The sequence below is a fragment of the Hesperophylax consimilis genome, chromosome 8 (assembly GCF_061612785.1).
Source record: "Hesperophylax consimilis isolate HC1 chromosome 8, BYU_Hcon_1.0, whole genome shotgun sequence".
Classification (NCBI taxonomy): domain Eukaryota; kingdom Metazoa; phylum Arthropoda; class Insecta; order Trichoptera; family Limnephilidae; genus Hesperophylax; species Hesperophylax consimilis.
In genome coordinates, this window is record NC_142843.1 from 30,296,245 (window position 1) to 30,321,965 (window position 25,721).

Sequence of the window (25,721 nt, forward strand, 5' to 3'; positions counted from 1 at the left end):
ATGTATCAATGAATTCTTAGACAGTAGTACAGCAGCGCCAATAAAGGCTGGTCGTTCTGTGTTTGGTGACATTTCTTGCCTCCACGATATAACGTCTTGGATATATATACTATACTGATCTGAGCTTTTTCCCGATATTCGAAAGAAACATCATCAAAATAGATAAATCTGTGTTTCTTCATCATTTTCCCATTTCCTACAGCTACACGAAGAAAGCTGATACTATTTACTGATTGATAAAAATATTGCTCATTTATTAAGAATCTCTTCAAATTATTCGTAATCCGATTCAAAACACGATTGCGGGTCTTTAACAAATGAATTGATAGGTTTCATAATAAACTTTCAGTAAAACACGAATGTGTAATCGCGATGTCAGAACACGTGTTCATAAAAATTCTAATATACTTCCTTTTTCGTCATTCTATATAATACCAAGACCAATGCAGGTGCATGAACACGTGTACCGATATATTAGGTATGTACTAAACGTTTAATATAAATTAAATCAGCAATACTTATTTAATAATTGTTATTCGTGTATTGGTGCTTTCCACTTCCAATAGCTGAATGTATCTTCCAAGGACCTGTTAAAAATCTATAAGACATTGTTTGACATTGATAAACAAGTGTTTACTTATTGCCCTAAGTAAAATTCTTTCAATATAACTAGTTTTTGTCTGGCTCGTCGTGTGTTCGGAGTGTCTATAATAACTTTCATAATATGTTCAATATTCAGTAAGTGTATTTTTTCAGGATGCCTCTATAAAGGTATTTTCCACAACAGCGACACGGAATGGAGCGAGCCTGGAGACCCGTGCACGGTGCTCCGCTGCGAGGCGGGGGTGGTTACCGAGGCCACCACGCACTGCCACACCCCCTGCGACAACCCTCGTCAGCCGCTACCGGGTCACTGCTGTCCCTCATGCCAGGGTAAGCGAGCTTTCAAAATATTGCTAAACTTTATTTAGGTTGACGAAGAAAATAATACTAATACATCTAAACGAAACATGACACAGAAAAATAAAAAAGAAAACAATCACAACTAGGAATCGAACCCAGAATATCTTACCCTTGTCTTACCGGGACAGGCGTCTTAAACCACCCAACCATTGGGACCTATTTATTAAACGTTATATTTGTCGATCTCATATTTCAAATTTAGTACTTACTAACAATATCATCTTGCAACTAATTTTTACCATATTTTTTACAGCTACCTTTCTTTCACAAAGTTTCTAATGAAATTGATTTTCTAACCTAGTTAGTGTCTCGGATAAAAATATCCCATGTTTATTTACATGGGGTATATTTTTAATATACGATTATTATTTAAATGGGATATCTTTTTACACACCCGATTTTTATTTACATGGGATATCTTTTTACATATCTGACTTTTATTTACATGGGATATCTTTTTACATATCTGACTTTTATTAACATGGGATATCTTTTTACATATCTGATTTTTTTAAAGTGTGAATATCCAGGAACAACTTTTTCTTTAACTTATTTTGAAGGTTATACTCATAAATGAAATATAATATTGAAGAAGAAGATAATACAAATAAATCAAACAACACAAGAAACACAATAAGTCAAATTTCACTGTTTTAACTGTATTTTTAGTAAGGCTCTTAGTGTCTAGTGATACTGTTGAAATAGGTTAACCAAGGGGAAAAATAAAGGTTTGCAGATACAGCACAAAAAACCACTATTATTATGAATGTAAATTATTGCCCATATAGGCATGCAGTAAATATGAATATTCTAATCTTGAATGCTTACGCGTTTTCTAATTTTATGACCGTTTCATTTAATGTAATAATGTGAACTAGCCACAATATGACCGCATTTTATTAAAAAAATATATGTAGGTTTTTTTTTTTATTAGTTTATCAATTTTTTAAGTTTAATGGGTTTATCAATTACCTTCTGGTTCAGCCGCTAATTTTCTCGACAATTTTTCTTCAGTTTACAACATTGTCATAATTTTTTTATAAAGAAAGATAAACATTCCCGGGTTACGAATAACCCAAAAATGTTTGAAAATCTCCTACTACCACCACAGAAAGCCAAAAATGTTGCTTGTGTTGTGATGGAGGACTTAGCCAGCCGAGGAATCGAACACGCGACGCTCGGGTGAGACCCAAGCGCTATGCCCACTCAACCACTGACCGGTCATTATTATTCATTATAACACCTGTCGAATAATTTGTATAATACTATAACATTGTAAGTTATTCCTCTCATAGTGGCTTTTATCTAAAAACTTATACCTTCTTCAAAATAGATAATCGTAATAAAATGTGGAAAACAACTTTTGCATTATTATATATTTTTAGACGCTTTCCTTATTACATCTAGTGTTGATTTGTTACAATGCATTATAATCTATTTGTGTATCTATTATATGTATGTCATATTAGATAAAATAACAGCAATTAATCAACTGGATTACTGTATAATAATTACGAATACCATATTGATTCGATGGTATTCGCAATTATTTTCTGATTATATGAAAATGAAATACTTTGTATGCACCACTTTTGCATTATAATAATGACTTATTATATACTTATATAAATAATGCATATTCTATTGTTAAAGAAATATTGGTCATGAGTTCATTTATTTATAAAATACATGATAATACATTAAAACATTTATTTATATATGATACATTAAATCACCATACTAGGCAATTGCCTGTTCCATGGTGACCAATGGAATATAGTTATGTAAGGTCTAGTGTGAAAATATGAACTAAATATATAAACGTGTTGAAAATAGGAAGGATTACAGTAGAAATTTTATAGCGGAAATGGAAAATATAAAATATAAAACAGAAAAACTAAAATTAGAAGGAATAAAATAGAATTAGACATGCTATTATAAAATAGAAAACAGAAAAACTAAAATTAGAAGGAATAAAGTAGAATAAGACATTCTATTATAAAATAGAAAACAGAAAACTGAAAAAAAAACTTGACCGTTACTTTGATTATTAATATTATTTTATTAGCTGACGTGTACCTGGCGTTGTTCGGAGGTATGAATAGTTTGGAGTAAATTTTTGACCAAACATAAGTATTTTACCGGAAAAGTATTTAATTATTTTACAAGCAATAATTACTAGCCTGAAACACTCATCCACATTGAAAAATCTCCTGATAAAAGATACATGACGCCAACGGGACTTGAACTCGTGTCCTTTCAATTTCCGATAGACAGCTCTGACCACTGAGCTATGGCGGCTTATCTCTTATCCGCGAAATAATTTAATATATACTAGTGTTTCATTCAACAATTACTGTTTGTAACATTTTAATATATTGATACCCTTTAAATGTTGATAATTTTAATATATTGATACCCTTTATATTGATACCATTTTAATATATTGATACCCGTAAAATAATTGTTACCCTTTGTGCTATGCATAAAAAATCTTGTCTTAAACATTAGTTTACCAAAAAAATAATAATTAATATTTGACAAGTTCTAGTATCTTCACCAAAAAATGTAGACAATTTGTCTCGACGCCATCTAGTGAGAGAGTTAGCACTTACAATGCCTTTCTCATATAAAATAAAGTTGGTTGTTTGAGGTGAAAAAAATGTAATAAGCAGTAATGGTTGAATGAAACACTAGTATATATTGAATTATTTCGCGGATAAGAGATAAGCCGCCATAGCTCAGTGGTCAGAGCTGTCGACCGGAAATCGAAAGGACACGGTTTCAAGTCCTGTTGGCGTCATGTATCTTTTATCAGGAGATTTTTCAATGTGGATGAGTGTTTCAGGCAAATAATTATTGCTTGTAAAATAATTGTTACCCTTTGTGCTATGCATAAAAAATCTTGTCTTAAACATTAGTTTACCAAAAATATAATAAGGAAAAGTATTTGTTTCACTCGATCGTGCCATGCCTTACTCTGGCGTCCCCGACTTTTTTTACCATTTTATCATACATTTTTCTTACACCTCTTTCTTTGTTCAACACGAACGCTTCATTTTACCACAAGTAATTTTTGATTCGTGTCTTTCTTGGGCATCTCCTACTTCTTCTACCATTGAAACTAAATACTTCTGGCACTAATCAGAACAATATTTAAAATTTTCAGCGAGATAGGTTTGGTAGTTTTACGGCCGTTGTTCCCAACATTTCGAACGATCAATCTCAGGGTCCGATCAGCCAAGTGATTTATTCAGAAACATTCGATTCGCCTGTTTCCAAACATCTTTACTGTTGATTATCTTAAGTGGCCATGCCCACTTTCATAGACAATAAAATGACATCAAAGTTAAAACTTTTAATGCTAAATTAACATTGAAGAATTAATTATTGCATTTATTATTAATGCATATATTTTTTTAAGTACTGTAATACGTAAACCGATATTTAATAGTTAAGCGTTTGAAATATGTTAAAAATAAAGTATTAGCTTGACTTTAATGCCACCGTGCCTTGGCCTCGCAAATATGTTTCACTCTGTTGACACTTTTTATAAGTAGTCATTTACTGAGGCAAGCTTAATCCAGTAGTTTGGCTTCCTTAAATTGGTTGATCACTCAGTTGTCACTTTTCCGTTGGAAAGAGCATAGTTGTGCGTTTGAGCAGTGTTGAGCCAAAATTTCGGCTCAGTAGTTGATCAGTAGGATTGGGAAGAACGGCCGTTAGAGTCTATAGGGCACGAATAAACATTTATATATTATTAGCTGTACCCCGCTACGCGTCCTGTGGTTCAGTCTGTCTGTGCAAATAGAGTGTGAGAATGACATCTATACAATATAGTCGTATAAAAACAGAGGCGTATTTGAAAGATGTGTTAAAATTTGAAAGCAATCGATTAAGAACTTTCGGAGAATCTCTTAATATTATTCGCAATCCGGTTAAAACGGGATTGCAATCCCTTAACTAATGAATTGATAGCTTTCCTGATTAACGATAATGTATTATCACGATGTCCGAACACGTGTTCATAAAATACCGTTTCGCATTTAGTTATTGTATGTTATCAAGGCAAATGCAGGTGCTTGAACACGTATTCCAATATATTAGGAGCTTACTAAAAGTTTATCAGGAAATGGAGTACAATCTCGTTTTTGACCGGATTACCAATAATTTATAAGAGATTTGTAATAAATTAGCGATATTCATTTTTTTAGGTTCAGCAAATAAAAATATGCATTAAGAATATGAAAATGATGTTTGTAGTTCTTAGTCGAAGTACGATACTCGAAATTTGAGGTTGTTGATTACAACAAATCATTAGAGTGGTCTTACTACCATATTATCCCAGAAAAACCAAACTCCTGGTTCATCTAGTATTTGTAATACACTTTCAAACGAATTTCTGCATGATTTTTTTTATATTTTCGTCAAAACCTGTCAAGTCCCAAACATGAAAACTGATTACGAAAATTCCGATCGTATTTCCATAATATAACTTACCGCAAAGCAACCGAACAGTAATTTGTCCTCCGTGCGGTCTGTACAGTCTGTCAAGAAATTGTAGACACAAATGGAGAGCGCTGCAATCGTTTAAATAGTTTTAAATGGTATCACCAAGATGGTGAATAGCAAAAAAAACTAATATGGTGCAAGTGAATATTAATATAACACAAATTTTATTTTTTGCCGAGATTTGGATCCATGACATCAGGAATGCTAGTTGAAAACCTTAGCATTCTCAAATTTTATGTCCTGGTGCAAAACTGTGTATAAAATCTTTTTATGAATACTGAAGTGACGTGCCTAAATCGTGCCGTAATCTAAAGGTTACGTTTAATATTTATATTAACCAGTACATTATGTAAAACACTTTTACACAGCATCACGCTCATTTGTGATACATTGTACACTTAGTTTATTGTTGTTGTCATTCTGGTTTTTTTTTTAAAATCAAATTTTCAATTTGGAAAGGATAAGGAAATTCCTAAACACACTCTCTATTAAAAATGTATACAACGCTATCATTGTAGCACATGATAATTACTGTAGCAGCATCCTATGCTTGGCCAACGATGGATTAATGAAACGAATGACAATACTACAATATAGAACTGTGAGAATTATACTGAATAAAAATAGATGTACGAAAATGAAGGATATGTATGGGAAGTTACATTTAAACAAATTATTTACATCAATACACTATTTTCAATCTACAAAATGATTAATGGCCATGCATGTTTTGCCTCCTTCACATAATCCCGGCCTTTTCAAGACCCGCATTAATAAATCCCTTCCTACAGCCCCTATCTTAACCCGCTTCACGACGCCGTATGGGTGGTGACGTAACTCCTCTGCCTTTATATTGTACGGACATGGGCGCTTTTGCGAGGTGTCACTTATTTTTTTAAAAATAAAATCGAATTAATTTCTAAGAAAAATTGAAAACCTACAGTACTGAAAAAAAGCCTAAAGACGTTGATATTTGGCCAATTATGAGAAGAATAAAATTAGAAGGAAACATAAACTTAAATAATGAAAATATGTGATTGATATATTCTAAAAAAATATTATTTTGTTTTAGTAATACAAATACAACGATTGTTTTAGGGCTATGATAACTATTTACCTCTTGGAACTACCACAAATAAATAAATGAATAATAAACTAATTACCTACAGTTACTAGATTATCGCCTTGGTAACTGTATATTATATCAGTATATATTTGTTCTGGTGATTTAAAAAAAAATTGTTCCATCTTATAAAATTTGTAGAATTTATTGCCATATTGTAGTTTGGTGGTCGGTGGTTGGTGGCATGATTATACTCAATCACGATAAGGCGGGAATTCGCGTGACGGCCAAGTTCAAGATAGGCCACCCCTGCGAAAAAAATTATTTATCTTTCTTTTATTTTCCGGACTTGTATTTTTTCCCCTCGGAATAAATTGAGCTGTCTCGTGGTGATTTCAATCTAAGTAGAAAATTTTCATAAAAATATTGTAATAATTGTAATAATTTTTTTTATTATGTCCATGCCCACTTCACTTAAATTGTTAAAAGTTTGTTGACCAGTGTGGTCAATAATGAAAATCGTATTTTACCTTATAGTATTCTAAATTACCCACCAAGATATACCGTATCTACAATAAAAAAGATTTTTTTTGCTTTATTAATTATTATGTGTTGTAATGTATTTTTTGCAAAAATCTTATTTTTGAGTCGGAAATATTTTTTAATTTTATTTTAGTAATTTGTACATTTAAGTTTACAAATTACTAATTAATTTGTTACATATAAATATACAATATATTTTTTAATATGTTTGCTTGTCAAAAGTATCCAGCTCTTAGACACCAAATTTGCACAATTTTTTTCTTAGTGGAAGATACTCTCAGTATTGTATTGCTGTAAGACCACCATTCAGAATTGAAATGTTTCTTGAAACCACACCCACGGTGTTTAGTGACCAGATCTGAATAGCCAGGTATTCTTTCACCTTCCTCTTACCCATCACATTCCCCTCCCCGCTACCTTCAGTCTCATAGCATACCCAATTGGGTAAGCCATAGTCACACTGGCTCCAGACGATTGGGAGCAGTTGGGACTCTTGTGCTATAATGCAATTTCTATCATGAGCTGTGGAGCTTTTAAATATCAAAAACTACGAATTTAAAGATGAGAAATGACAATTGTTTAATATTTTTCAATTGTTTAACAAGAAAATAGGCTTAGAAAAAATGTACTTAAATTGGAATGGTGTAAAATGTAACGGAATTTAACGTCTGCAACATCTATGCTTTTTAGAGCAATATAAGGAATACTTAATGAATATAATATAATATTATGTAGGTACCTATACAAGAATCGAAATGAAATATCTAATTTCTTAAAGAAATGCGTTAACAGTTAATATAAGGATTTATTTTTGGGGTATTATGCCGTGTTTAGCCAACGTTTCAGAAAGCATTACAGTGTTCATCATCAGGAAAATGTGTAGATACCAGTTGGCCAAAAATATTATTAATAAGTTTTGCTTAAAAATATTAATATTAAGGTCATTTATCTAACAATCTGAGACAATAATGTTAATATTGATGTAAGGTACACGTACAAATATTTTTATTTGAACGTGTGATTTAACGACAAGAAATTTTTTAAAGTTTACGGTTTTAAGGTAAATTTGACTAACTCCTACGAGTTAGAACTAAAGTTAGCTAAACCACTTGGGGTGACAGAGATGGTGGTTATCCAATAAATGGTTCCCGGGGCGGCGGTGCCCAAATCCGCCTCCCAAATTGAATATTTCCATAATAAGATAAAACCGGTAACGGTCAAATAAAACAAATTTAAAAAAAGTTTAAAATTGTTTCAATACATCATTATAATGGAATACCATAAAGAATTGTCAGTTTCAAAAATAGAAATGTTAAATAAAGAGAAGTTACAACGGATCTTTCAGCGGCACACCTTTTTTTGTGCAGTGCATTCACGATGGTGAAAAACAACAATTTATGAAAAGGGATAAAATAATAATAATGTAATTTATTATTTGTGTAGTTTCATTTTAGTGTAAAACCACCCAAACAGCGCTGTACAAATATGACTTCCCAGGCTCTACCTAATTATGTTTGTACAAACAGACAAAGAAAACATGTTCTACCTGCAGGTCACTTCAGATAAAAAGGATTAGAAGGGGTCGTTAAGGATTCTGTACTACAATAAAGAACTTTTGACTCGATGCCATTTGACTCCATTGTTTCCTTGATAGTTCTCGGCCTCAAGTGGGTGCGGTAAATTTAAAACTCTTTGTAAACTAAGTTCCTTGTTGTTTTATTTACGATGGAATATTATAATGACATGGTTCGGACGCCGGGTCCTTTGACGCCCCCCAGCTCCTCTCGTGAAGGAGGCTTCAAATTATTTCGAAATTGTGGGAGTTAGTCCTTTTCTGTTTTATTAGTTTTGGGTTTAGATGTGTGGGCTGTTTGAAAAAAATAACATAATGATTGCAAAATTATGTCTTTTGAATGAAATACAATAATAAATACATTATTTATGTGTTAAATACATATATATATATATTTTTATATTTTTTTTTTACTAAAGGAAAAAGTACATGTAAGTAATAAGGTTTACAATTTACGAGAAGCATTCGCTTGTGGTTGGAAGAGAAGTGTACATTATGTTATTGTAGATATACATATAGAATCAAGAGAAGTAGAAAAAAAAAATGTAAGTAAAACGTACTACTAGTAGCTATTATATATAAATAACAACATGATGATATTAGTTTCTGGCACAGACATAGGAATTAATCATATGTCTATGGTTTCTGGTATAAAGACAATTATTATTATTTTATCAACGGGCTTTAACATTTTTTTAGACTTTACACCAGACACGTGTTTATATATATACCTATATATATATGTTTTGGTTTGACTTATGATTGACTCTTTCTCCCCAGGGACTGGCTCTTAACTGAGAACATTTAAATTTTCGAACCGCGCCATCACTTTAATTTTAATGTAAGTACGAAGATTTATTTCGTACATTCACTGCTGTAAATTTTTATGTGTGCGCGTGTGCGCATGCCGCCAAAAGTTGATAGAATGCATTGTCATAGACAACGAGTGTTGCTGTCGAGTTTTAGCTCGATCGGATGTCGGGAAGTGAGTTAGTTTGCACTTCCATGATTCCACTGCATTCATTCGTTTATTTATTCACTTAAGAATGCAAAATCGAAATTCAAATACATTTGTTTAAACACAAACTAAAAAAGATACGTGGTGTACTTATAGGCGTGTACGTATATAGTTTATAAGAAAACAGAGAAAATAAGAAAACTAAAAGTATTAACGGGTGATTTTTTTTGTATAATACTTAATTGTTTGCAAGATTTAAATTATTCTTACCAACAACCAACCGTACAAGTAATTGGTTAAAATCAATTGATTATTAATGAATTATTATTTAATAAATCTTTCAATATACGGTTAAAAAAATAACTTCATCATCAAAAATCACTTCATCATCAGAAACCACTTCATCGTAAAAAATAGCTTCATCATCAAAAAATCATTTCATCATTGAAAATCACTTCATTATTGAAAATCACTTCATCATCAAAAATCACTTCATCATCAAAAATAGCTTCATCATCAAAAAATCATTGCATCATTGAAAATCACTTCACGATTGAAAATCACTTCATCATCAAAAATCACTTCATCGTCGAAAATCTCTTTATCACCAAAAATCACGCCAGTCATTTGTAACACTCGTGATATGTTTATACCACTCCCATCCCATTGTGATTCCATGAAATTGTACGAATCCTGTCATTCGATAGCAGTTAGTGGGTTAGAAGATACTCATCATAAATGCGAAAGAAAAGAACACGACACCAGTAAATCGTTAAAAAATTTTACGTCCAAGTAACCAAAATACGTTAAGGTTAACGACATTAAAAATATGATTAAATGATCTTCAGCATTCTGAGTTATATCACTATTATACATATATGTGTGTAAGACGCCACTAACAAGTTTTTTCCAGCCGCTCTTCTTGGATCCTTGTTTGCTCAATTTAATTCTTTAACAAATAATAATATATCCTTCAGCCCCGGGCCCCGGCTCGCCGCAGCCTAATGGGCCGAACAGTGGGAAAGGGTTTATATTTTATTTGTGTAATCACTTAATCGCCTATAAATAAGGTGCTGACAGACAAAAAGGATATGGCCACAGTGCTGCATTATAGTTTAGTGCCGCGGCGCGAAATATTGTTGACCGTGATTCACCCATCTGGGGGCGGCATTAGAACCTTTTTTTATTAGGAACTATACGTATATAATTTTATTATTTTACATTATTATTACCTGCGAATATGTAAGTAACTAATTTTGAAGAAAAAAGTCGAATATCTAATTGAAAATTCTTTAAGACATCGCATTCCGAATATCCACTGACGTGTAACATCCTTCTCTTGAACACTAACCATCCTACTCATAATATACTCGTATATTACTTTGGGATAAGAATGGGTTAATAAAAATTATTTTAATAATCAAGCGCATGCGTACTGCATGTACCGGCCGTAATACACCAGTATTAGTGGTTGACAAATTTATAGGGAACGTATTATGATCGTAGTAAGACGGAGATCGCAGACTTCATTAACAAACTGGTTGATTTGAAAAAATATCGATAGTTCGCGCAATGAAAACGTAAAAAAAAACAGTAATACTCATTTGCAGTACTATCTGAGAAATATTTACAGTCAAAATATCGATCAATAAGCAAATAAGGAACGCATAATCGAATTGGCCATTGACAAATTGACAAATGTCTTCTGAAGAAACGTGAAGTTAACAACGAAATGCGAAATGCGAAAATGACCGTGTTTTTGAGGCTTGGAACAAAGTGGTGCCAGCCTAAAAAATCTTAAATGAGTAAATAATTTAACCTGAGTAGTATACGACCCTCTTCACCGTATAACTATACTAACGCTACACCCGCGTTACAAGTAAGACTCTTTATGCTTGAAAAAAATGCTCTATTTTAATATGCCATGTTTTATCAAATATTTTTACAACAGTCGCTTGCGCCTATTAATTATAATCACTTTTTTTTAATATTAGCGCGATCCATATTTCTTTGATGGGCGGACATATATAATATAATATGTTTTGAGTACTGGTGTAAGTATACTGTTAATACCATTGATGCCGGCATACACAAGACACATTTTCTCATATAAATCGTTAAATGGTCGAAAATGCAGTTATACTGTTATGTCCGCCCATCAAAGATTTCATTTGTGTTTGTGATGGACTCGCCCTGGGATAAATTTTTGTTATTGTTGATTTATTATGGTTAGAAAGAATTTTTCAGTTGATTTCACGAAGTAGGAGTTTACCAGATGTTGGCCTTAAAGCTGCTTTAGAAACAAGTGTTTAGATTTATTAGGGTAGAGAAAAAAAAAATAGGAACATGACTGTATCGTCAGAGACCTCCGTGATGGTGGTTGATAATAGTAAGCCGAGCTAAAATGCTGGTGGGCCAACACGCCACTGGACTGGGGGTAGTCAAGTTTCATCCTTTGAACGAAGAATTAGACATTTTTCTGGAGAAGTAACAATTTATTGGTTTTGAAACGATTTAAAATTAATGTGACAGGTTCTAGGGCCATAATTGATGTGTTCCTTTAGTGCATTTCTGTCTTTTGAAAACAAAAAGCATTCAGAATTCAAAAGAACATAAATTAGAAATCGCATATGGTGATTTGGGGGGTTGGTTTGAGAAGGGGGAGTCTGGATTTGAAAGCGCGGGGAGACGGTCGGGACAGTTAGCGTTGAAGATCGGAAGGAGGAAGTCGATAGTCGTGGTTAATGAGACGGTCGAGACAGTCAGCGTTGAAGGTCGGAAGAAGCAAGTCGATAGTCGTGGTTAAGGAGCGCGGGCGGGTAGTCTGTTTTTGGGAGTCTGGATTTGAAAGCGCGGGGAGACGGTCGGGGCAGTCAGCGTTGAAGGTCGGAAGAAGCAAGTCGATAGTCGTGGTTAAGGAGCGCGGGCGGGTAGTCAGTTTTTGGGAGTCTGGATTTGAAAGCGCGGGGAGACGGTCGGGACAGTTAGCGTTGAAGATCGGAAGGAGGAAGTCGATAGTCGTGGTTAGAAAAAGCGGTTCAAGACGGTCAGCGTTGAAGAACGGGGGAAGGAAGTCGATAGTCGGTGGTTAGAAAAAGCGGTTCAAGATAGTCAGTTTGAAAACGTTGGGAGGCGGGAAATAAAGTCAAGGGGGTCAGAGTTTCAAGGTCTGGGAGACGGTCAGGAATAATCAGGATCGGTCAGCGTTTTAAGATAGTCGAGTTAGTAAAAAACTAGGAAGCGCGTCAACAAGAATTAATCGTCGGGACGCGAACACGGCTAAAATCATTTAGTGTAGAAGGTGCGGTTTTCTAACAGCATGAGTTTTCTGCATGTGACTGTGTTTGTTTTTTTATAATTATTTGGATTGTTGACACTAAGATGTATCGGTAAGTCTATTATAATCTAATTATTAACACTTATTTCCTTAATGTAAACCAAATAATCCAATTGTATTTTGAAGTAAGGGTATTCAACTTGAGCACTATAGGTACCCGTTAGCGAAGGAGGTCATAAATTACGAGACCTGGCCATTAAAAAAAAGGGACGAAGAACGGTTACCCTGAAACCGCTTTAGATCATCCAACAATAGACATTGTTTATGAGTTTAAAATGATTTAATAATTCTCTAGTAGTTATATTTAGCGCCAAAATTTAAAGAACACAAACCATTGTATTTATGCAGTGTTTTTATAGTAACGGATAGAACGGTAAATTAAATGCTTCAATGCCTGTTATTTGAAAATGAGTTGTCGTATCCTCCTTGGGAATTCAACTTATTCTATACGGAATTCATAAAATATATTTAATTAAATATAACTTATTCAAACATCACTCTTTTCATTCATTTTGAATCGGGATAACGCAGCGGGTTACAGCTAGCCGCCGGGAGAATTCATCTGTCTGGCATTCCTATTCTATGAAGTGAGATTTTCATTTTTCATAAGTTTGGCGGGGACGGAGTGTACGAATTTTCCGTAGGCTGTCCTATCTTACCAAAGCGACAAAAGCGAAGGGAACGAAATTTGTAATTGGCTTGCCTAATAGGGACTCTTGTGTTAGCAAAGTCGATAACCCTGGATACCGATATAACGTCTATTTTAGTATAGCAGCGCCGGCTTTTTCCCCTGCTATTGGTGTGGTTGAGTTATTCCCGTAAAAGCACCGGTTTCTGTCGAAGGTGTTGGCGGACCAGCCTTAGATAGTCACCCGGAATAGACCTCTGTTTCGAGTATTTTCAGCTGGTGAGAGGACGCTTTCACTGAGTTCAGATCGAAGGGAACGAAAATTGCTAATGGGCTTTCCTACTTGAGTTAGCTGGTAGACGAAGGAACAAAGCGGATAAGGGCTATGCTATTCTTGTCTGGCGTATGGTGAGGATTTTCTCGCTGACAGAACGAAGGGATCGTGACGAATATGAAGTTGTCTCGGCGATTTCTGACGTCCTTCCTGTCAAATTCAATAAGTACTTACCCCACTATAGGAGGAGAAGTCATCCAGAATTAGGTTGGAAATTGACTCCGACTGAAACCGTTTGAGCTGACGGAGATCGGATGATTTCAGATTCACGACCTGATGATTCCAGTATCCCTGATCCTTAGCGCCGGAAGTCGAGGATATCAATTTCTACCATTCTTTGATATTTGAAGCGAACGGAGGGTAACAAACGATAGAGCGAATGACCATGACTTTGAAGTGGGGTAAAATCTCCCGTCTAGGAAACATTCGTTATGTCGGATGGACGCCCCGTTCAAATTAAATATTGACATGACTATTTTGAGTGTGGACGAAAGACTTGAAGTATGTTCTATATTGTACATATGATAAATATGTGTCATTACCTCTACTGGAACGGGAAGCTGTATGGACTGGAGCCAGGAGCTATTTGGAGTGGCGTGACTGCAGAGGCGAAGTCGAACAAACTGAAGCTGAATTCATCATTATTCTTACGAGCGTAAACCAGAGGGGTGTTCACGGGACTCCCGAACTCCTGACGTTGCTGATGCAAACCACTTCAGTATATGTTTATGTTTGAGGTTAGTAGAGTGGACTCCTAATTTTCGGCATACTGGCGAAGCTCAACTCATCATCGATTTGGGGGAGGTTGACGCGACCTAAACCTCGCGCTACCCACGTGACCCAAATGGTTCCTGACACCAGGCAATCATGCCACCGGACCAGAGCAGCTCCTTGTACCTAACGGTATAAGATGAATCTTCATCATTCATCATCAACATCAACATCAACAGCTACCACCAAGGACCCACATTCCACCTTCATCACCCTCCGGCAGGAGGCAAAACATGTCATTATCTCATCTGTCGCTGAGCGATATTCAATTCATTTCTGGAGGTGTTGGGATTGGACCATCAACTTGGCTGCTCTCGAGCTGGTCACGTTGATGGGTGGGATTTGGACGGAGACCAATCGAAAGCAACACATGTTTTGTCTCTAGCTATTCCCGAAAATACCTACTCATAGAAATAACTCACAAAACTAACAATCCATAGTCAAATCATTAACTTAGAATCTTGTGCATCTTGAATTGAATTGTCTATAGTGAATTTCATGTACTTAATTTGTAATTAATTGTCTCATTATATTAGTACATTATCAACTGCAGCAACCGGAAACGTTTGGGCGAGCAAACAAGGTAGGAAAAGGTAGTTAAAATCAGGGTAGTCGGTCATTGTCTTATTTTCAAACCATACAGAATGTAACACGCCTCATCTAAAAAGAACCAAAGTTACCACAACCAATTAAAAGGATCCTTCAATGAATTAATCCCTGTCGAAACAAAAAATTGACACAACGTGACATATTAATTCGTTAAGATTGAAGGGTTGATAAACCGCGAGAAGAGCCAAATCAAACGAGCAAAATTGTTAATCCGTTAACAAGAACTTCGTTAAGAAGATCTATCTGGCTTCTTTCCTTTGGTTTTGACCATAGGACGTTAAAAACATTACATGTTTACATATTATTATCTCCCGTTCCAATATTTTTCAATGATATTCTTCTTCATATTTTGATAATAATTATAATAGAAGAAAATTCTGTACCTTTTGTTTTTATCCAGAACGAAACATTATGTTTCATTATACGTATTGGTATGTTCTGTGTGGATTGTTTCAATAATGTAGACATGTGATTAACAGACGATTAACTTTGAACAGTTTCAAAAACACATTTGCTTTCTTTTCATTATTTTATCAATCTGATCAATACCAATATTTTTTAAACGACAAAGATTTATACTAAATGAAAATAAACACACATTATAATAGACCAATTTTTTGTTGAATTAATAACTGACAGCTATTATATTAACTCAGAATATTATATTATAAGTTAATTTGGTTTGTTGGCTGCAAGTTATTAACGCAATAAAAACGTGATGTATTACAAAGTGTATTTTTTTCAATATATAATGCCACACCCCAAAATATTTGAAAAAAAGACAAATATTTAATAAAATCCGCCCCTGGTCATTTGGATGATTTAAGAAGCAGATAAAAAGAGTATAATCGCTGTGATGATGGCTGAGGGTATCCCAGATGTTAATATTTTAGTAAAGTCCTCGCCGAGTCCCATTAGGGTTAGGCGGAGAAGTAACTGGCGCGATGCAAATCTAGATTTATGGTTCATGACTCGGCTAAATTGAATGCAACGCAACGGCGTGAATTTGTGCGATATTAATCTCTATTTATGTTTGCGTGATAAATGAATTTTGGTTGTTTTATTGTCACAGCATTTGGTTATAAAAATAACATTTTCCGCCTCATGAAAATAACAGATCACATTCTAGTATAAATTAATCCATTCTCGTCTGTTATTGCTATCAGGATTTTAAAAATATTTCACGAATATAATTCTTTATGGTGTATAACTAGGTAAGCATAGTATTTGTTTGAAAAATAAGAATTCCACATTTTTTTCGCTATTCTCAATAATTATTGTAAAAGATTCTAGTGGGTAAAGGTATCTATATTTCATCCTATCAATATGCTATATTTCTATATAAAATTATTTAATATCCTCCCTCTTGCAATAAAATCATAAAAATAATACTTACTTGAAAATAAGTATGAAATATGGATTATAGACACAAGACGAAAGAATATAAATACAATGTTGCAACCTAACTAATATCAATAATATGTAATGTTTTTTTTACACGGAGAAAAATGAGTATTGTTATTTTTTTAAGAATATCTTCAAATATTGGTATAAAAACAAGATTGCAGGCCGTTTACTGATAAGCTTTGCTTGTACTATCATATTATAGAATCACCTCCAAAAGTTTGTGCACTTTACCCCCGGAACAGTGACCTGTGATTTCAACGTTAATTTTTTTTAACGAAAACATTTGGTGTTACGCAATAGGCAATATACCGGCTAAATAAAATATTAAATCACAATTTATATTTATACACATCACTATAGCCAACACAATCAAACATCTTATGTTGAGAGTTTATAATATTTCATTCTTTTTAATTTAACCAACCCTTTTTTAACTTAATGTAAATACTGCATAAGAGTACCAAATGCATCCAATCGTCTGGAGTCAGTAAGACTATGGCTTACCCAACTGGGGTATATTGTGAGGGAAAGAGAAGAAAAATAAGAACATAAAGAAGTACCAGGCTATTCAGATACGGTCACCAAATATGGCTAAGGCCGTTTCAATCAACGTTTCGATTTTGAATGGTGGTCTTTCACCAGGGTAGTAGTGAGAAAATCTTTCACATTGGAACGTAAATATACTAAAATATAGCAATTAAATTAAATTAACTTCCTTAAAACCTATAATTTATTGTTTACATTTCTATTATTTATTGAATATTGATACAAATATCAATTCTGCTCATAAAATAAGCAAAAACGTTTAATTTATTTTTTGGAATAACTTTATTGAGTAAAACCTCAAATTGTAATATTTAAATATTCAATAAGAAATGTTTAAGATGTAAAATATATTTTAAGAACTGATGATTATAAAAGTTATGCTTTGCCTCATATCAGATCCCCATTATATGTTTTTAGCAGGTTTATTGCAACCTTTACACAAACACCTTTAGTTTTTTGAATGACAAACCAATTAGGAGTATCCAGGTCGTAAAATATAATGGACTCATATAAATATCCTTAAAGTGGAGATGAATGGAAGTAAAACAATCTGTGGGAAAAAAAGGATCCAACTATTCACATTTTATTTGGGTGAGTCGAACACACTATCAGATGAAGGTAATGACAGCGCTAATGGATTCCTTCTATAGATGTACCGCCCCCCTGTCCAGGCACCCCAGGGGCGGACTGTCCCCATTTCCCGGTGGCCCCAAGTCAAATATTTTAGTATTGACCTGAATTCAGAATCGTAACGTTGCTTGAACTGGTTTCAGCCGTGTTTGGTAACTAGATCTGAAGAACCAGGTACTATTTATTTATTTATTTACTTATTTATTTTCACATATACGGCACAACATGTGCCATTCACATATACCACATATTCACTACCCACTATCTTCAGTCACACAACATGTCCATTGGCTGCTGATGGTTGGGAGCAGTTGGGACTTTTATTCACATAAAAAATCACTGAAACAGATCAATCCTAACCATTAGAAATAAGCTTTAAAAATTAATTAGAATACCGCCTAAGAGTCCCAACTGCTCCCAACCGTCTGGAACCAGTGAGACTGTGACTTCCACAATAGGTTATTTTCACTGTTTTTTTTTTAATTCTCGAAAAATATTAAGAAAATTATTGCGATGATGTAGGTATTTTTATTTTGTCTTTATGTTGACGAATACATTTTCTATAAAGATTTAAAATGTGCCATTTTCGATTTGCCGCCAAAACGACATATTCGTTAATTCGGCGGCGCTGACGCCACGTCGGGTTACGTTGGTGACAGCCGTCTTACCAGCCATTGGCGGTTTCTATGTCAGAATGACGTTGTAACCTATTGGAACGGTTTTAGAATGTGTGGATTCTTAAATCGATAATTATGATTGAACATATTAAAATAACACATTTTTAGTATAATGATCAGAATCAGAAAAATAAACTTTAAATCTTTTACACATTTTTAACGGTATTGATAGTTTGTCAAAATACCCTATTGGGGTATGTTGTGAGGTTGATGGTAACGGGGAAGGGAAGGAGATGGGAAAAGGAAGGTGGGGAAGAACCTGACTATTTGGATCTGATCATCTAACACGGCTGAACCCTAGTAAAGACGTGTGTTGAAAGCACAGAGTTTATATTTGATTATGTAGTACCGAAAATGCTAATTTTAAAATATTCTCCGTGGGGCCTATTTTGAACATAAGTCTTTCTGCCGGACCCCGTTGTGCCCCGTGGGACTGTGGGACCCGCCGCCACTCTGGCTCTAAATGGCCAGGAGTATGGGAGACTCCAAGTAGAAGAGATAAGTTAAGTGGTACATTAGATGATTCACTAAAACTGGGAACTGGCTTTGATGTTTGTTTAAGACAGACCTTAATTGATCCGTAAGAATCTTGTATAAAACCGCAGAAGTTGCGTTCTAAAAAATATTCAAAAGTCTTAGGACGAGTTGTTTCGGCGAATTTGAACAATTCTTCAAATTTCAAAGTTCATTTTCAAGTTCTGTGAAAGATTTTTTCAAGTTCTGTTTTTATTTCAGTTTTGTCAAGCGACTAGCCTATAATAATATAGAACAGGACTTTCACAGAACCCGAAAATGAACGTTGAAATTTGATGAATTGTTCAAATTCTCCGAAACAACCCATCCTTAGTTTAAAAGCTTTGAACCACAGAAGATTTTCCAAAATCAGATGTATACAGCAATTTCCTTATTTTGAATGTCAAGTGTGCAAAATTTCATCAAGAAGTATTAAATATATGCTTTGAGCGGTGAGATAAGTGGATGGAATTGGTTTTTCGAAAAATTATATATGTGGTGACCTTTTTCTCATTTGAAGGTAAAGTGTGCAAAATTTTATCAATCTCGGTATAAAACTGTAGATTTGCATTAAAAAACAATGAAACGCTGCCCGAGACATTTTTTTTTATATGTAGATAGATAGATATATTACGTATCTACCCATAGGATTTCTGTACTATTTAAAATATAGCAACAATCTTTTAAAAATTATTCTAAATCTCAAAAATTTTTTCGGAAAGGTGTAATCTTCTGTGCTATAAGAAAAGAGATATTACTTTACAATGAAAAAAACAAGGTTTATGGTAATTTGAATTGTTTTTTTTTTCATACAGTGCTCAAGGATGTAAGTATACCTTTAGTTTGTCATGATGTTGACCACCATGCCATGGTTTTTGTCGGCTTTAATAAATAACCACATCATTATTGACATTTAATAATACGAAGCGACCCTTTTTACAATGCATAGGCATGAAATTAAAATGAAAAGATAATCGGTCGGTCCTCAGGAGGTCCCGCCCGGAGACTTTCGGCACACCATTTGGGTGTTCCTCGGACCCCTATGGAGTCCTGCTCCGACTTCAATATATGGCACAAGTGATTACAAAAGGTAAAAAGTGAAATAACAAACAAACAATGCAACAGGTGGGCCAGGAGGAATGCGCCGTGAGGGGTCTGCCCGGTCTCAAAACCATTTGGAGAAATAACGAACTGTAAGCATTAGAAATTGCTTTGGTTAACTGAGCAACAAATTCATAGAGAATTGACGTCAAATAGAAGCAATATCAGTTGGGTTAGCTATTTATAGGTTATGAATCGATTCCAAAAAAAAAATCATTAGTAATCAGCTTAAATATGCACAGATAATGATATTTTAGCAGAGAAATAATTATGTTGGTTATTGATAATGTTGATTTAAGACGTTATAAAAAAAGAGTATGAACGTGACCTCATATAACGTAACCTATAAAACTGCTAGTAGTTATGTGAACAGTAGACTTGCGTAATGCTGTTTACTCCAACTTCACATCTCGCAACAGTCGCAACGCTCATGCTCTCTGGCGAAAAGAAAGGGCACTATCAAATATGGCTACCATCTTGGCAGGATTGACGGGAGACGGATCACAAAAAAAAACAGATGAAACGCAAAGGGTCAAGTCAAAATGCTACCCATTTGATGGCATTCTGGTATAAAATTATAATATATTTTTGAGGTCTGTTTAAGATTACACATTGATTAATTTGCAATTGCATTCTAGCTTATATACGCTTTTCTATTAAACCGACTCTTGACATAACTCGACGCAACTATTTGTCTAACTGGATAGTGCGATGTCTTCCCGAGGGTCCCTGACTCCTTCCATTCACTTGGGATTTATATTACATTATAATCTTGACACTTCTTTCTTCGTCCATGCTCCCACATATGACTTTATGTTTGATGCACACTAAACACGCTGGTTTTGACATCACAAGGCACAAGTGTGTCAAGTTATTACACCTAGATAGGTACCAGATAGGTACTAGATACTAGGTATTGGTTAGGTACCAGATACTCAAGGTTCTAGAAACCTAGCATGGATTGGCCCCAGGCAGTTGATTTAGTGATATGATAAATTGGAATGACTTGTAGCCATTGGAAATTAACACAACGGCCATTGCGACGATTGTTTCATCTGACTAATGTGATTTGTTCTCAGTGCTGTTTTGACATCACGAGGCAGCTATGCCAAGCCATTATCCCTAGATTTCCAAGGTTTTTAATGCAATAATGTACCACCTACGCAAACGTCATTTCGATGATTAACTTCCCTGGTTAGACAAAGCTTGTACATATCTTTTAAACAGTTATTAAAAGTAATTCTCTTCACTTCAGTATGTTTATTATCCTTTCATATATTTAATACCCATACTGAAAACAAGCAGTTAAACCATCCTGTTTTGTTTTTCAAAAATTTAAAAATAATGAGAAAATGACGTGGTACTAGCTGGGATTTTGAAAACTTCCTAAATATTATCAAAATCATAAGTAGGTTTACATTACAATATATCGACTGAATGGACCCTTCATTCCAATGCAATGTACTTCTTTACACATGAACTTACAAAGGTAGCGTTAAATGCAAAACTGCGATTTCTTCAACAATATTGTAGCTTCGCAATTATTCTCGGAAATTATGCAGTCTTCATAAACACCAAAGAGTACTTTTTGTTAAATAAAGGAAAAGCACCGCAAAAACATTTATGGATTCATTGCTCTTTGTTTGTTTGCATAATTATTATTGTCTGACTACAAATTGAGTGACTCAAATAATAAACAGTTAATAGTTTGTTATTGTAGAATTGTTGCTGAAAATGCCAAGGATATTTTGTTTTGTTAAACAATCGTCACGGTATTTATTGTGCAATTATTTTAACACTATATATGCATTCAGACAAGGACATACCGAGCATAGATTTTGAAGAGAATAATATGCAGTTGCACTAACACGAGTAAAATTATTGTTATTTGTGTGCAGACCTATTTATTATTGTAAATCGACACGTTCAAAAATATCAAAATTTATTGACATTAGGAAACTTAACACATAATAGGTAAGTTTTTTAGATTCTCACGGCCAAAAGCATTTTTGTTGTTTGTTTTTGGGGTGTTATTAACACATAATAGGTTTCTAAAAGCATAAAATGTGACCTATAATTATCTGGAAGCAAGGAAGTGTATGTGTTTATTGTGATATGATTAAAAACATGGTTTAAACCATCCGAAGCGAAATTTCAATTTTAGATTGGTGGTCCCCTCTCACGGCAATTGCTTATGCAATATTTCGATTTAGAACAAGGTACAGTATATCTAAAACAACTATAACAAATTAAATTAATTAAGATATCACCTGCCTCAAAATGCAGGGTATGTCAGCAAGTAGGTACCCAAAAGATTTTAACCGGCGATTCCAGACCTGGAGGGATAAAGAATGGATATTTGTAGTAAAAATAATATTTGGCTAATTTATATAGCGCCGTTTTCGTGAGAAATCACCTCAAGGGCGCTGACGAATGAAGATTTCAATTTTATATCCGATGAAATTTTCTATCAATTAAAAAATATATTTTTCTGCCACACTTCGCCACTGGTCACATTCCCCAGTGGATCACGTGATACGCGCTCTGCCTCGTCTGTACATCGCTGCTGGAATAAGACGGCGTGCGTATCACTTGATGCGCTCAGTTGTTCCTACCCAGTGACGTTGTGTGATGGAAAATATTTTTTTGTTTTAAATTTAAAGATTATGTCATCGGATAGCAACATGAAATTTTAATTTTTCGCTCCAAATATGTTCAAGAACCGCTGGATAATTTTTTTTGTGTGCCGACACTCCCTGTGTATAAGGCCTGTATCGAAATTGCTGTCATTTCAAAGCCTGAATTTCGAATTTATTAACAGTATTTATATTAGTATTTCCTTATGGTCATGATAAGTAACGCTGTTTTTAAACACTTCTACGAATCGGTATGTGATACATTATTTTGCAAGGAGTTTACCGCCACAATAAATATAAATAATGGATTTAATTGTATGGTACGTATACTTGTGCATTTCAAGGTAAAATATGCAGGTAAAAACTGCATTAACTCGTTTGTGCCTGTGTATTTCTAGTATTTGTTTAATTTGTATACAATTTAATTTAGTATTTCTTATTACACACATAACAATTTTTAAATATATATTTTCATTTTGAAACAGTTGACTAACTTATTGACTAACTATTACGTCATTAGACAGAGACGAGAACGATCTACAACTTTCTTAGCAAATACTTTTCTACTGTCGGTTTTACTTGATCATGTCACCATCATGAGGCACTCTATAATTCAAGACTATTTTCAATAGCACCATATTCAATAAAAAAATATAGACTTAGCATACCATAACAACATTGTCTCCGGTCAAATCGAACCCCCGCGCGATATCACAAAACAATTTTGGATCACCTTCAAATTTGGCATTGAATAATCAAAATGAAGCCAAAATTCCTTTTATGGTATCAAGGGTTTTTTTCTCTATTTTGGTATTAGTTCAATTTCACTTACTAGCTTATTTGTTAAATAAGTAGGTCATTCAGAATCAATGGTTAAAGTTATAAAAGTAAAAAAAAAAACAACGGAAAAGACTTATCATCTACTCTAATAAATAACTCCAGCCATATTTTTTCTTTATCCAGGACGTATCTGATAGCTTTAAAGTTTAGAGATTTATCATTCTGCTAGATATTATTATTTAATAACACAATTCAAACTTTCTCGAAACAAATGACTTCATAACCCATTAGAAAATTGATTTTGTTTTTCTTACAAATCAATTTCCATAGTGGATGCTTCTCAAATTACCATCTCGTTCAGTGAATAACCATCTGAAGGCAGACATTAAAAACAGAACAGTATTCTATGTCCACGCACTCCTATGATGATGCTTCATAAATAGATATGAAAGCGTTTTGGGTAGGGTTTTGTGATTCAGGCCTCCCGTTTTGGGTGGGAGGTCTTCCCTGGCTGTTTAGGGTAACCACAAGGCATGGATAATGAATAGTTGTTGTTAATGATAAAATATTTAAGTTTGGATTATTGTTCGGGTTGTTTCGGAGAATTTGAATAATTCTTCAAATTTTAAAGTTAATTTTCAAGTTCTGTGAAATATTTTTTTCAAGTTCTGTTATTATTTCAGTTCTATAAAGCAACTAGCGTATAGTGATATATTAACATAACTTGAGTAGGACTGTCACAGATTTTGAACAAATTCTCCGAAACAACCCGCCCTTAGTGTATAAGTGTGTATAATTAAACAGAATATTTGAAAAAATTAAAAAATAAACAGAAACATAAAAAACTGCTGTACTTGGAGGCAATATTGTTGTAATTTCCGTAATCTCAAAATACCTTGTATCCTGAATATGTTTCGCTACTCGCGCGCACGGCAGTCGGCCGATTTCCGTAAAATCAAACTAGGGATGAACTCAAATAATAAAACTACCGCGACCCTCGGTATGATGTTCATCAGATTCGAGACCCTAACATTGTTGTGTTATTACACAAGTGAACTAATAATCCCCTTTTCGCTCCGATTTCAATGAAAAACCAAGTCTGAAATAACCCAGCACGGAATGGTTACCAGTCACCCAGGGTGAGTTCCTTCCAATTTCCTTATGCGAAATATTTTTCTTTGGTGCAGTGGTTTGGCTCACACACAAACTTTAAGTATCAAACTTCTCTTCGATTTACATATAATTTGAGCTCAAATCAATCGAGTTGATGTAGATTTCTAAACGTAAAAGCAAAGCAAACTTCATAACGACGGAGCTCAATAGTCGAGAGTTTTACTGCTTCTTTTCTGCAATTGATGAATACATGAATGAAATGAATTGTTGTCGCATTTTTAAGTGTATCATAGTGCAAATGTTGTCAGTAGTCCAAAAATAGTGCGTGTTGAACAATTTCTCCCCATTTTATTTAAGATCGCAAAAAAATTAGGTGATTTCTCCAACCTTATTTCAGAACTTCTGCATTAACTCGTATGCTCGTTAGTAGATGAGTGGAATAGTGCACTGTTAGTTCAATTCATCTTCTAGCTATGTCCTCTATCATTACACAGACAACATTTTCCAGATTATTATAATGATGGAAGAAGGAGACACTTCAAATATAATCGGCAATGTTTGTAATTCGTTTATAACAAAAATAAAGTAAAAAAAAGTGGTTTAAATTAAATATAGTTCCCTTAGTCCCTAAAAGCCTGGCCACCATTGATTCCGTAGTTGAGTAAATAAGGCTTTTTTTTCCCGGACCGCCCGCCCTCTTTGGCTGCGGCCGAACTATAAATTTCCATCAATAAAAAATACCCGCCGGACTAAAGGAGCCCGCCTTCATCATAATTAAGATACATCAAAACATAAAAAAAAACGAAGAAAAGCCCAGACCGCGAACTAAATCCCCGAGCCTGCCGAGGAAACACAAACTTTCATCGTTAAATAAACCTGTAAAATAAAGTATTAATTTTCTATGGGATATTTTAGGAGATCAACGAAGGTTAGATGTTTGCAGTTGATTGCACTGTTAGTTTTTATTTTCAGTTTATAAAATTTAGTTCAATATCTAAAAATACTAAAAGCAGGAATATCATAAAAG

At 34.1% G+C, this 25,721-nt stretch overlaps 1 protein-coding gene across 4 annotated transcripts in view; it reads left to right on the forward strand.

Moving 5' to 3' along the window:
• The window catches only part of cv-2 (crosveinless 2-secreting protein), a 206,171-nt gene that overhangs the window by 161,304 nt on the left and 19,146 nt on the right, over positions 1 to 25,721 (forward strand). For all 4 annotated transcript variants that reach the window (XM_089634115.1, XM_089634118.1, XM_089634116.1 and 1 more), the window contains one exon: positions 757 to 933. In XM_089634115.1, the coding sequence (XP_089490241.1) occupies positions 757 to 933 (177 nt within the window). The remainder of the gene's footprint in view (positions 1 to 756; positions 934 to 25,721) is intronic.